The 14,423-nt window shown below is 39.7% G+C and overlaps 1 protein-coding gene across 2 annotated transcripts in view; it reads left to right on the top strand.

Annotated features, from left to right (window-relative positions):
* The window catches only part of USP14 (ubiquitin specific peptidase 14), a 37,817-nt gene extending 24,333 nt beyond the window's left edge, over window positions 1–13,484 (top strand). For both annotated transcript variants that reach the window (XM_055125315.1, XM_055125316.1), the window contains exons 9-16: window positions 457–539; window positions 1,404–1,518; window positions 7,448–7,513; window positions 7,881–7,973; window positions 9,937–10,065; window positions 11,027–11,087; window positions 11,407–11,514; window positions 12,593–13,484. In XM_055125315.1, the coding sequence (XP_054981290.1) occupies window positions 457–539; window positions 1,404–1,518; window positions 7,448–7,513; window positions 7,881–7,973; window positions 9,937–10,065; window positions 11,027–11,087; window positions 11,407–11,514; window positions 12,593–12,744 (807 nt within the window). In that variant the 3' untranslated portion in view covers window positions 12,745–13,484. The remainder of the gene's footprint in view (window positions 1–456; window positions 540–1,403; window positions 1,519–7,447; window positions 7,514–7,880; window positions 7,974–9,936; window positions 10,066–11,026; window positions 11,088–11,406; window positions 11,515–12,592) is intronic.
* Window positions 13,485–14,423: the final 939 nt, after the last annotated feature.

Raw genomic sequence — 14,423 nt, 5'->3', positions numbered from 1 at the left:
TTGTTTTGGGGTTGCACCTGGTGATGCTCAGGAGTAATTCCTGCCTCTGCACTTTGTAATAACTTGTAGTGGTGCTTGGAGAACCATATGGGATGCCGGGAACCAACCTGGGTCTGCCATCTGTAAGGCAAACTCTTACCCACATCCTTCTCCAGCCCAGTTTTTGAAAGCTTTAAGATGTATTACTAACATGGACTGCTGATAGGAAATATACACGAATGTCGGGGCTGGAGCACAGCGGATAGGGCGTTTGCCTTACATGCGGCTGACCCAGATTCAAATCCCAGCATCCCATATGGTCCCCCTGAGCACCGCCAGGAGTAATTCCTGTGTGCAGAGCCAGGAGTAATCCCTGTGCATTGCTGGATGTGACCCAAAAACAAGCAAACAAAAAAACATACACTAATACCTGTAAAAAGTAAAATTGGAACATTTATTTCATGTTGATATTTGTAGACAGATTCATCTGCAGCAGCATCAACACCTTCGAAAAAGAAAAGTTTAATTGATCAGTTCTTCGGAGTTGAATTTGAAACTACGTATCCTTATCTTCAAATATTCATGCTTCAAGTGAATTGAGTTTATGAGTTGACATATTGGTGGGTTATAAATGAAATGAAATTTTTTTCGGAAGTTGTTTTGCCTAAAAGTAGTAATTAGGAATTTGGGAAAATATACCCATTGGAATGATCTTAAAGTTTAGATAGATATATAATTCATGAATAATTTATAAAAACATCTTTAGCAGTCTGCCTAGTTAATTTACTTTAAATATTTAATTTTATGAAAAATAATATATCCAAAGTCAATTATGTATATAAGATTTTGCCAATTGATAAGATGAATTTTAGGCAACCTCTATTTGCTAGGTCATGAATAGAAACTTAGGAGAAGATTTTTGCTTACGTACTTTTGAGTTATTAAGACCATACTGAATATCAATTTATACTTAGCTTTTTTTTTTTTTCTGGTATTTGGGTTGCTTCTGGTTTGGTGTTCTGGGGTCTTTTCCATTGTTACTAGGTATTAAACCTGCCTGTGTGCATGTGACTTAACTCCTTGAACTGTATCCCTTGCCTCTGGATGAATATACTTTTTTTGTTTTGGGGCCACACCTGGCGATGCTCAGGGCTTACTCCTGGCTCTACACTCAGGGATCACTCCTAGCAGTGCTCAGGGAACCATATGGGATGCTGAAGATCAAACATAGGCTCTCCCCGCTCTTCTATCACTTTGGTTCTGGATGAATATTTGTAAATATGTTGAGTTGGATATTGGGACACTAATAAAGTGATTTAAATAACAGCAAGAAAGCTATTAAAGTTGATAGCATTAGGATAATTTATTCAGAATTGTGTATCGAATCCATATCCTTTGCATATTCCTTATCATATTTTGCAAAGTATGAAGTGTACCGAATCTGAGGAAGAGGAGGTCACTAAAGGAAAGGAGAATCAGCTTCAGCTCAGCTGCTTCATCAATCAGGAAGTCAAGTACCTTTTTACAGGGCTTAAATTGGTAAGAACAGCTTTGTCATTATTCTTGTATTCTTTTTGTATTTGTGAATGTGCTTAAGTTTATTTGTAACCCAGCATCAGTACTTGTACTTTTGTTTTATTTTATTTTGTTTTCTTTTTGGGTCACACCCAGTGATGCTCAGGGGTTACTCCTGCCTCTGCACTCAGAAATTACTCCTGGCGGTGCTTGGGGGACCATATGGGATGCAGAGGATCGAACCTGGGCTGGCTGCTTGTAAGACAAACACCCTACCTGCTGTACTATCGCTCCAATCCCACTACTTTTATGGTCTTTGTTTTGTTTTGTTTTTGGTCCACACCTGGATGTACTCGGTTATTACTGGTTCTATGCTGAGGAATCACTCCAGGAGTGCTTGGGGAACCACATATGGTGCTGGGGGTTAAACTGGGGTTGGCCTTGTAACATGTAAGTGCCTTACATCCTGTCCTGTCTAGGGAGCTCCGCTTTGATGGTCTTAGGACTGGCAGGCTCTTCAGAGTAGCCGGCTACACTGCCAGTCAGGGTGCGAAAAGACTCACAATAGTGTGTTCTTTTAGTTCATATTAAAAGCAAATATCCTTTTTGCACTATAAATATGCCACATTGTTGCATTTTTGTTGGTGATTTTGCCTTTTGAAATGCCCTTTTGGCATCATTCTGAGTTGGTTAGTGCTATAAGAAATTGTGATAAACCTTACGTAGAAAATGAGATTTTTTTTTTATTTTGGGGATGAGATAGAATGTGGTTGGCGTGATTTCTGAGTTAAAGTATACAATGTATATATTAAGGAAGGTGCCAAACAAACACATGAAAGAAGTTTGTGAGACACAGAAGCAAAGAGTGGTGTCCTTGCAAGAATAGGGTCATCAGTTCAAATCCCCAGTTTCACACTTGCTGAACATGTCTGTGCACCCCAGAGCTGCAAGCAGTTTCTGGATACACTACAGCCAGCTGTGTGTAAGCACCACAGAAAGGGGTGCCTGTGCTGCGGCTAGAAAGTGACCCCTAGTGAGCACATGTGTGGGCACTGCATTAATGCCCAGTGTGACTCAACTAAGAATGCTCACATGTGGGGCAGGAGTGATAGTATAGCAGATAGGTCACTTGCTTTGCATGCCAACTCGGGTTCAATCTCTAGTGCTCCTCTTGGTCCCCTGAGGCCCACCAGTAGTGATCCCTGAGTACAGAGCCAGGAATAATCTGCGTACTGCCAGGTGTAGCTCAAGAGCTCCTCTCACAAAAAATGCTCGCTCGCTCTCTCTCTTCCCCAACTCCCCCCCACACACATACAAATGCTCACATACATGTTTGCCAGAACCTCAGCTAAAGGAGTGTATTTCTGATGAGCACAGTGGCCTATTGTGCAAGCACCACAACCTGATACCCCTTTGGCATGCTCCACTGCCAGGCATGTATGCCGCCTCTGGGCTTGGTCAGCGCAGTTATAAAGAGGAGGGGAGGAAATAAAAATCATACCAAAGTTGTGTATTAATCTGGTATAATGACTGTTAAGAAAAGTACTTTTATTTTTCTGCTGATGGGACTCAAATTCAGGGCCTGATATGTTCAGGGAAAGTGCTATGCCACTGAGGTACATCCTGACCCTAAGAGAAGTTGATTTTTTTTTGCACCACACCTGACGATGCTCAGGGCTGGCTTCTGACTCTGCTCAGAAATTACACTTGGTGTTGCCCGAACTACATAGAGTGCCAGAGATCGAACCCGTATCTGCTGTGTGCAAGGCAAATACCCTATCTGCTGTACTATCTCTTCAGCCCCAAGTTCATTTTTTTTTTTTTAGTTTTATTGAATCACCATGTGGAGAGTTACATAGTTCTCAGGATTATGTCAGTTATACAATACTCAAACACCCTTCCCTTCACCAGTGCCCATATTCCATCACCAACCACCCCAGTATACCTACCGCCCCCTCCCACTCCCCCAGTCCCCGCCCTTGTAAGTGATAAGTTTCACTTCGTTTATGCTTTATCTTGATTACATTCCATGTTTCAACACATAACTCACTATTGTTGCTGGGGTTTCCCCCCAAAAAGAAAAAGACAGTCCTATTGCCAAGGAAGCATTTGATATTTCTCCATTGCTGAGAATGTAGAGATATTAAGTCCCGCTGTTTGTTACATAACTTTTCTTTTTTCCCCCTTGCCCTGCGCCACCGAGTTCACGCCTGTTTAGTAATCGCCACGCTGCCTGACAAAGGGAAAAAAACCGAAAAAGATGGTTATTTCCCGTCATCAGCCAGCGTGGGGCTCTGGCTTAGTTGATAGTCTAGTAGAATGTCTGCAAGCAGTTTCTGGAACCAAATGTAGTGCGCTGGTATCGGCTCCGGCTCGAGATTCCACCAGCGTCCCGCTGTTCCATGTACATAATTTTTTCCCTTATATCCCATTCCCACGCCACCAGATCTGTGTTTGCTTAATGGACATCATACTATGGTTAATGCCACGCCGCGTTTCTTCCCGAGAAAGAAGGATATTTCTTCTCAGCCAGTGTGGGGATATGGCTTAGTTCAGTCTGGAGAGATGGCTATCACTTTGATTGCCTTCAATATTTCAGCAGAAGACTTACTATTCTTGTTAGGTTCTCCCCCCAAAGTCCGACCCGTTAAAAAGGAACCATTATATATTGCTGATGCTTAGATGACATTAGGTCGCGCAGCCGCAGCAGCGGCCGCGCGGTTTTGGGTTTCTGTATAAAGTCCAGGGAAAGTACAACCAGAAATAACATCACTACAAACTTTTACCCTTTTATGCTGCTCATAAGATGGAGAAACCTAGAGAGAGCTGGCTCGGCGTCTCCTTTTTGCGCTCAGAAAGCCGTGGAACCTGTGCTGTGCTCATGAGGAAGGGGTTGAGAGAGAGGTTAAAAAAATTGGGGAGTGCCCGGCTTCCACTGTTGAAGCCCGGCGTAGGGTCTCCGTTCCCATGCTGGAATTAGTTCAGTGGGCTGCTTGGAGTCCAAGGGCGCTCCAAGAAGTTCATTTTAAGGAATATAAGTATTAGCTCACCATCAAGTCCTATAATAGATTTTGATATTCAGGTTTTGGAGTAGCCAAACATGAAATACAGTGGTTAATTGTAAATTAGAGTATAATGCTCTGACATGGACAGGCAGATTTTCTTTGTAATTTTATAAAATTTCAGAACATGTAATTTTATAAAATTTCAGAACTGGAGTGATGCTCAGGAGGGCTGGTGTACATGCTTGACATATTGGAGCCTGAGTTTGATCCCCAGCACCACAGACCACCTTTCTAAGCACCCTAATCCCCAAGCGCCCTTCCTGCACCAAGCCAGGAGTAGTTCCTGAACACTGCTGGGTGTTACCTTAAAACAAACAGGAAGATTAACTTGGAACTTTGCTGAATGATTTGGGGGTGGGGGGTGATAGTACTTATGGGCACTTAATGTTTTCTTAAAGAAGGGAGAGTTTCAGGGGAGCAAAATTTTTTTTTCCCTGAAAAGGGATAGTAGGCCAAGTGAGCTTGGGAATCTGTTGTGGAAAAACGTGTGCTATGGTGTATTTATTGTCTTGATATCTTTTTAGATGATTTATTATTTGTTCTGAATATTCTTGAGTAATTATCTCCATATTTTTTACCTCTTTGCTTCTTAATAAACCTGATTAAGTGTTTCAAAGTAACTCCACTCTCATTCTTTTTGTAATGTGATGAAATTTTTTTTGTTTTTTGGTGTTGGGAGGCACACCATGCAAGGCTCAGGCAATACTCTTGGCAGTGCTCAGGGGGCGATATGGGATGCTGGGGATCGAATCTGCGTGCAAGGCAAAACATTCAACCTGCTGTACTATTGCTCTGGCCCCTATAATGCGATGAATTTGATTGATTTTGTTCTGATTTGGGTGCCACACCTAGTCTTATAGATGGGGTCTACTCCCAGTTCAGAATTGAAATCAACGGTGCTCAGTGCTCCAAGGACCATGTATTGCCAGGGGTTGAGCCAGATGCTCTTGCATGGAAAGAACGTGTTCAGCCTTTGAATTACATACATACATACACACACAGAGACTCTTGGTGGTGCTCCGTAGCTCAAAACCCTGGGCTCCTGTAGGCAAAACTTGTGCTCTAGCCCTTTGAGCTATTTTTCCAACTCAGTAAGCTGCCTGTCTACCGGCCTTCTTTCCCTCCCTTTCCCCTTTGTCCTTTTTCTCCCTCTTTCGGTCTAATTGGTGCTCAGGCCACATGGTGCCAGGAAACACCAAGGTTTCCTGCAACTTAGTCCATTGAACTGTCTTCAGCCCTGGGCTTGCTTCTCTCTCTCCCTCCTCTTCCTCTCTCCTCTTCTCTCCCCCTCTTTCCCCCTCCCTCTCTCCTTCTCTCCCCCTCTTTCCCCCTCCCTCTCTCCTCCTCTCCCCCTCTCCTCCCCTTTCTCCCCCTCCCTTTCTCCCCCTTCCTCTCTCCCCCTCCCTCCCTCCCCCTCACTCCCTCTCCTCTCTCCTCGTGTCCCCTCCCCTCCCCTCTCCTCTCCTCTGGGCACACCCGGCAAAGCACAGGTAATGCACACACCCAGCAATGCACACCCAGCAATGCACTTCTGACTCATGCACTCGGGAATTACTCCTGGCGCTGCTTGGGGGGCCATGTGGGATGCTGGGAATTGAACCCGGGTCTACCGTGTGCAAGGCAAACGCCCTATCCACTGTGCTATTGCTCCAGCCCCTGGGTTGTTTTCTTATATGTTAGATTCCTAAAGCCAAGAACATTTGTGTAAACTCTTTTTTTTTTGATGTTAGAAATAATAGCTAATATTTCTTGAATGTGGAATATGTTAGTTTTCCAAGTTTCCTACATATTAACTCATGTAAATCTAACAGGCGCACTTAAAAGGTAGGTTTCGTTATCATCATTAACAGATGATACCCAAAGGGATTACTCTCTTTCCTAATGTTACACAGGGTATAAGAAAATAGTAAAGCAGTCATGATGCTGAAGATGTTTTTTTGTAAAGTTTTTCCTACATTTATTAGAGTAATAGAGGTTTCCTTTTTTAAAATCAACCAGTATTGACTGTTTCTGGAAAATACTGACACATAAAAAGAAAACAAAATAATGAAACAAAGAAGAAAGCATGTAGAACAAAATAATAAAATAAGAAAGCATGATTTTTTTTTGGGGGGGGGAACCCTGTGCTGTGGTGGTCAGAGCTTACCTCTGGCTCTGTGCTTAAGGATAACAAGGATAATGAACCTTACCTCTGTCTTAGATCGTTAACCCTTAGTTTTCTCTTTTTTTTTTTGCTTTTTGGGTCACACCTGGCGATGCACAGGGGTTATTCCTGGCTCGGCGCTCAGAAATTACTCCTGGTGGTTCTCAGGGGACCATATGGGATACTGGAAATTGAACCTGGGTTGGCCGTGTGCAAGGCAAACTCCCAACCAACTGTGCTATGGCTCCAGCCCCCAGGTGTTTTTTTTTTTAATACTTTTTGTATGAATATTCTGAAATTTCATAAATGAGGAACACTGTAAAAGGCTTTCTTCTATAACAGAGTATAAACTCTCAAACTTGGTTGTGTAGACATCAAAAAGAGCTGAGCACATCACATACATTTCACAGTAGGTTCAGATCTGATACCCTGAGCTCTGCTGGGTATCGCCCAAAAACTAAAGAAAGAAACAAAAACCTTCCAGATGCTGAGTTGGGTCATTACTAAAAAAGTTCAAGCATTATATTTTGAGATTGTAATACCAGTGTATGTTCTTTGATGCTGTTAAAAATCAAAAAAATAAAGCAAACCTAAAAGTATATGTTAAAGTCTTCTCATTCAGTCTAACTTCCCCTAGTAGAAACCCATTTTGTACTGTACATTTTGATTAGTATTCATTTTTATGAGAATTAAAGGTTTTTATGTTGTAGAAAGAATTTTTGGCCTAATGTTTGGTCTTTTTCAGCGTCTTCAAGAAGAAATCACTAAGCAGTCTCCAACCTTGCAAAGAAATGCTTTATACATCAAATCTGTAAGTTGTACTTTCTTTCTAAGTTGAGTTTCATTTCATTTAAAGGTTTGCAGTTAATGTTATGTTGCCCAGTCTTTTTTATTTATTTTTTTGCTTGTTTTGTGTCACACCTGGCTATGCTCTGGGCTTATTCCTGGCTTTGAACACAGGGATTACTCCTGGCAGCATCAGGGGACTTAGGTTTGAACTAAGGTTTGAACTAAGGGACAGCATAAGGTGCTTAGGTTTGAACTCAAGTCAGCCGCTTGCAAAGAAAGTGCCATGCCCACTGTTCTCTTTCTCCCACATCCCATCCTTTTTATCGAACTAAAGAATTAAACATTTGTGTGCCATTTGACTTTCACTATGATTTATTTTTTCTCTTCAGTCCAAGATCAGCCGGCTACCTGCTTACTTAACTATACAGATGGTTCGATTTTTTTACAAAGAGAAGGAATCTGTGAATGCTAAAGTTCTTAAGGTTAGTAATGCGCTTCATATAAAATGCTATGCTATTTGAAGGCAATTCCAAATTTATAACAAAGCCTTTTAAAAATTCCTTTAGAGGTAAACTTTCCTTAAATTGCAATTAATTCCTTAAATTACACTATACAAGTGATTTTATTTACTTATTTATTTATCTTATTCTATTATTATTATTATTATTATTATTTTTGCTTTTTGGGTCACACCCAGGAATGCACAGGGGTCACTCCTGGCTCATGCACTCAGGAATCACCCCTGGTGGTGCTCAGGGGACCATATGGGATGCTGGGATTTGAACCCGGGTCGGCCGTGTGCAAGGCAAACGCCCTACCCGCTGTGCTATCACTCCAGCCCCATACAAGTGATTTTAAACCAAGAATGTGTATTGTATTTTAATTTTCTATTGTCCTTTAAAATTTTAAATCATGTGGTTGTCCTGCCTTGGTAACTCTTTCCTCACCCTGAGTTAACTGATCAAATGGGGTCTGAAGTCTTACATTTTTCAAAAGATTTCCAGATGATTTTTATAGATGCCCTCTACTCCCATAAACACTGCCCTCGACTACACAGGCAACTTGCAACGCCAGAGGTTATGTTCCAAGATACTGTTCTCTAAAAGATAGAGTGAATCAGGGTGTATTGCATCCCCTCATCTGGGGATCATCTGGAATCAATCTCTCTCCCTCTCTCCCTCTCCCTCTCTCTCTCCCTTTCGCTCTCTTGCTCTCTCCCTCTCTCCCTCTCGCTCTCGCTCTCTCACTCTCTCCCTCTCTGTCCCTCTCTCCCTGTCTCTCTCTCCCTCTCTTCCTCTCTCTCTCTCTCTTCCCCTCTCTCCCTCTCGCTCTCTCTCCCTCCCTCCCTCCCTCCATCCCTTCCTCTCACCCCTCCTGTACCCCTCTTTCCTGCCCTTCTTCCTCTTTTTTCCTTGTGATATTTCTAAAACTGCTTAAAAAAGTAATAAATGATCAACAGTCATTTGATCTGGGGATGGGTTTGGGGATGGAGTCAGTAGCGGACAGTATAACATTCTAGGATAGTATAACATTCTAGTGGGTGAAAGAACAGAGTTAAATTACTGGTTTCCAGCCTTGTGACTTAATGGTTTTATTTTATTTCATTTAATTTATTTTTAGGTTTTGGGCCTCACCTGTCGATGCTCAGGGATTACAATCCCTGGTTCTGCACTCAGGAATTACTCCTGTGGTGCTTGGGGGACAACATGGGGTGCTGGGGATCAAACACGGGTCGGCTGTGTGGACAGCAAGCGCGTCACCTGCTGCCCTGTTGCTCTGGCCCCAAGTTAATGGTTTAACTGATCTGTCATAGCTCTCTGCTGCATGTCCAGAGCCCTGGTCTTTGGGGAAGTTGTACAGAACTCTTCCTTATTGAGCTAAAATCCATAGTACGTTTTCAAATATAGTATCATATGAGAAAGTTAAATGTAGTTATTTACTGTAAATTAGTTATCTAATATAAATTCAGATGTTGTTTCAGTATAAAATTATATTCCATTTAAAAAGTTGTAAGAGGGGCTGGAGCGATAGCACAGCGGGTAGGGCGTTTGCCTTGCACGCGGCTGACCCGGGTTCAATTCCCAGCATCCCATATGGTCCCCTGAGCACTGCCAGGGATAACTCCTGAGTGCAGAGGTAGGAGTGACCCCTGTGCATAGCCAGGTATGACCAAAAAAAAAGCAAAAATAAATAAATAGATAATAAAAAGTTGTAAGGGATCTCATTTTTAAATTTACTCTGCTCTAGGTTTTAGGTATTCATTCTCACAGAAATTAGTCTAATGTTTCTGAAATTCTCATCATATAATTTTGATAGCTCTGGCTACTCCCATAGCTTTAAATATTTAAATAAGATAGTTAAATATTTTAAATAAATATTTAAAAATTTTACTTTAAAAAAGTCAGGGGTTTCAACTATTTGTTTTTCTTTTTGATGTATACTTAGGATGTTAAATTTCCTCTTATGTTGGATGTGTATGAACTATGTACACCAGAACTTCAAGAAAAAATGGTCTCTTTTCGATCAAAATTCAAGGACCTAGAAGATAAAAAAGTGAATCAACAGCCAAAGACAGTATGTTTTTATTATTGGTTTTTTAATCCTAGAATTTAATCTTTAGTGTGTTTAACAATTACTGTGTATTATTAATTTACTAATAAAATGGATGAAACTTTTATATAGAAATCATTCATACACTGGTGCAAGCACTTGAATTTTTTTCCCCTTTGTTTTTTGAGCCACACCCTAGGTACTCAGGGCTTACTCCTGGTTCTGGGCTCAGGTGGAGCTCCTGGTGGAGCTTGGAGGACCAAATGTGTTTCCTTTCTCTCTCCCTCCAACCCAGCAAGTAGTTGACTTTAATATAATACTGTCTACTTAGCTAAATTGGCTTATTAGTTTCTGTTCATTTCCTCTCCCCATTTTTTGATGGCCCTTTTTTATTTCTTTGTGACATTGTAGGCTACTTGACATTTTTGGAATTCCAGCTTTTTTTTTTTTTTCAACCCTGTACTTCTTTTTTTGCGTTTTGGGTCACACTAAGCGAAGCTCTGGCATTACTCCTGGCTCTGCACTCAGGAATTATTCCTGGTAGTGCTTGGGGAACCATATGAGATGCCGGGGATTGAACCTGGGTAGACTGCATGCAAGGCAAATGCCCTACCCGCTATGCTATCGCTCCAGCCCCTAAATATGTTTTAGATACTCTATTTACAAATGGTCGACCTAATTGCCTTTTTAAAAATTTTTGGTTGTAGGATCTTTGACCTGTTCCCATGTCTGCTGTCTTTAAGCTTCTGGCATTGTTTTCACTACCTATGCTTTCAAGAGATTTATGTAGCTTTTTCTTAACAGACTATTTCTGGGTTAAGGCAGGGAGTTCCCACTAAAAATTCTTGTATTACTATTGTCTGAATTTTTTGCTTAAGTGTTTAGCTCTATAGATAGTAACTTATTTCTGGAATTGAATACATACTGAGAATTTACATTTTATTTTCAATATTATGATTTAAAATTAAAAACTTTTCTTCCTCAGAGTGACAGAAAAAGTAGTCCCCAGAAAGAAGTTAAGTATGAACCCTTTTCTTTTGCTGATGGTAAGTGAAATCTATTTCAATTGTGAGTTATTTATTTTTTTGTAAAGGCAAAATCACTATCTTGCTTAAGTTGAAAGGCCTTGTTTCTTGTATAATTTGCATTATATGGTATGCAAATTATTCCTTCAGTGACGAAAATGTGAATGATAATTATACTTCCTTATTATCTTTTAAGAAGTGTTTTTTAATTGAATACTAATATCTTATTGGCTTCTAATAAGTGTTGCTTCTGTAGAAATTTAGAAATTGTTTTTGCTTATTCCCTAGCTTGAGAAGGTACATGTCTACTCATTTATCTCACATAATTGGATTTCTTTAGACATTGGATCCAATAATTGTGGCTACTATGACTTACAAGCTGTACTGACACACCAGGGAAGGTCTAGTTCTTCAGGTCATTATGTATCATGGGTGAAAAGGAAACAAGGTAAAATACTGTTTTTTCCATTGTTACATACTGTTTTAAGTTGTTTAATATAAAGTCTTTTGTGGTGCCAACTATCATGTGAAGCATGTGCTCTATACATTCCTGACTCCTATTCAGTATAAATTTTTATACTGAATTAAAATTTATAAATTAAAATTTATAGCACAGTGGTTCTGAAAATATTTGGCCTTAGTTAACATTGTTAATTATTAATTTCCAAAAAAGGCTTTTATTCATGAGCTTTTTACCTCTTAAATAGTACTGCTTATATATTAAAATAATTCATTTAAAACTTATAGTAATAAACTCATTAACATTAAAAATAGAAATATTTTCCAAAACATATTAAAATAAGAAAGTGCTGGAAAAAATGTTGGGGAGAAGCACAGCAGGTCAAATACCGTTTGTTTTTTTTCCTCTTTGAGTCACACCTGGCGATACACAGGGGTTACTCTTGGCTTTGCACTCAGGAATTACTCCTTGCAATGTTCAGGGGACCATATGGGATGCTGGGAATCGAACCTGCGTGCAAGGCAAATACCCTACCTGCTGTGCTATCGCTCCAGCCCCTAGGGTGCATATCTTAACATGCGGCTGAACCAGGTTTGATACCTGGCAACTCAGGCTCCCCAAATTTGCTCAGAAGTGTTTCCTAAGCACAGAGCCAGGAGTAAGCTCTGAGAACTACTGGGTGTGGCCCCCAAATGAAACAGACCCAAAAAGGTGCTATTAGATCTTATTTTCAAGTTTGGTTTGGTTTAATAGAGTTGGATTCTCCTTACTGCACTCTGTGATTTTCAAACATATCGAGAGGGGAAATTTCAAACTGTATAGAGCATGACGGGGAAAAGACAGTATTTTAGTAATGTTGTAAAAATAGTTACAACATCCTGAACCCTCTGAAACCTTTATGGCTCTGGAATCATACTTTGAGAACTGTAGGTATAGTAGTATGGGCCATGAAACTAAGTGTAATAAAACTTAATTGTTCAACTTTCATTTAGCAAATGTACACAGAAACTTATGGAAATTGACCTTTGAAATCATGTGATATGTATTCATTCACTTCTCTCTTTAGATGAATGGATTAAGTTTGACGATGATAAGGTCAGCATCGTGACACCGGAAGATATCTTGCGGCTCTCTGGTGGTGGAGACTGGCATATAGCTTATGTTCTGCTCTATGGGCCTCGAAGAGTGGAAGTCATGGAAGAGGAAAGTGAACAGTAATCTTCATTTTAGCTATTTATGCTTAGGTGTGAAATAAATGTTTTTGTCGATCTCTTCTATAATCCAGGGCTCTGGGGAAGATATTTAAGTGGTTTTACGTTTCCCCATCATGTGGGACAAAAGAGGGTGGAAGCAGACCACTCTATATCAACCTGAAAAATTAGGAAAATTGCTTTTGGATTGTGCTGCCCTGTATAAAGATGGCAGGAAAACATTTTTAAATGCTCATTTCTTGCATTATTTCTGAGTAATTGTGTTGAAATGCCTCTTGACCATTACCTGCTGTGATAATTTTTCTCCCTGCCTTTTTTAGCCCAGGATTCAGCAATCAGATGTTTATTGCACACCTATTACTCTATTACTTGTTCTTGCATGGTTTATACCACCATCAGTAGCTGCCCATCCTCTGCCTTATCTAACAATTGTCGCCAGGAAGGTGGAAAGGAGTGTTGCTCTCATCGTGTATCTCAGTGCTGCTGTCCACATCCCATGGAGACATGGGTACAATCAAGTATTTGTCAGCTGAACTGTGCTGGCTTTTCATGACTTTAAAAATAAATTGTGATCAATAATAGTACATATGATTATACATTTATTACTGTGTCTCTGATGTACTATGGTTTGTACATTTAACTTTGCAATGGTTTTATAGTAATCAACCTTATGAAACGTTGACAAGCTCTGGTTACTTATTTTTAGAAAATGAGGATATTTAATAAAAAAAAAATGAGGGATTAACAGATTTGACCTCAAGTCTTTTGTCTATTAGTGTTGGAGCTTGGCTGATGTTCAGGTATATTTAAATCCTATAACAGTTTCTGCAGATAGTTTTCTTTTGCTGTTAAGCATCCATTGAAAAATTGTTTCTTCTTTGCTTGATCAGATTTTCTGTTTAAAAAGAAACACAAAGATGTAAAAGTAATGGAGTTTCTGGATGCTGAAAGTTATCAGAATCTGTTCTTGGCTAAGTTGGTGTTTGTATTTACTGTCCTGACAATTTCTAAAATCTTGATATAAATGTCAAGAATTTGGTGAGTTGATTTTTAAAGTGATGGTAGGAGTACCAAAAATATGAGATATTTGTTTTTTTACATCTTAGTATAATTAGTTCCTCATTTTATTTCAGGAGCCTGATTGCTAAAGAAAGGACTGGTTTTTTAGTTACGGTATTCATAAGGCTTTGGGAATTATGAAATTTGGTTTTTTGACTCTACAGAGCATAGCCTGCTGATTACTAGATTCCTAGAGAATAATGACTGTTTTCCTTTCAATTTTGAACAATGTAATTTTAAATAGTACAATTTAAAAATTACATTTTGAACAATGTAATTTTAAAGAGAAACATGTATTTTTTTTAAAGCTAAATTCTGATTATTGGCAATCAGTACTGTGTTGGCAGGGGTGCTTGATAGACTGGGCAAAGTGAGACTTTAAGAATAGTAATGGTTCTTTTATATATTGGTATAATACCAGTAACCTTAAGGTTTTTAAATTTGGTCTGGCTCTGTCTGAACAATTTGAGGGCATAAGTTTTGCAGTAGAATTCCAATTTTCTGATTTGCCGGAAATGTGTAACTACTAGATCAGGTGAAGTAGATTTAGAGCAAATTATATAAACCTTGTATGGAATTAGGATTTTAAAAATTGTAGTACTCTGTCATCACTATAAAAACCTTTAT

This window comes from Sorex araneus, chromosome 2 (assembly GCF_027595985.1).
Source record: "Sorex araneus isolate mSorAra2 chromosome 2, mSorAra2.pri, whole genome shotgun sequence".
Taxonomy (NCBI): Eukaryota; Metazoa; Chordata; class Mammalia; order Eulipotyphla; family Soricidae; genus Sorex; species Sorex araneus.
The sequence above is the reverse complement of the archived record's forward strand: the minus strand, read 5'-3'. Positions and strand labels throughout refer to the sequence as shown.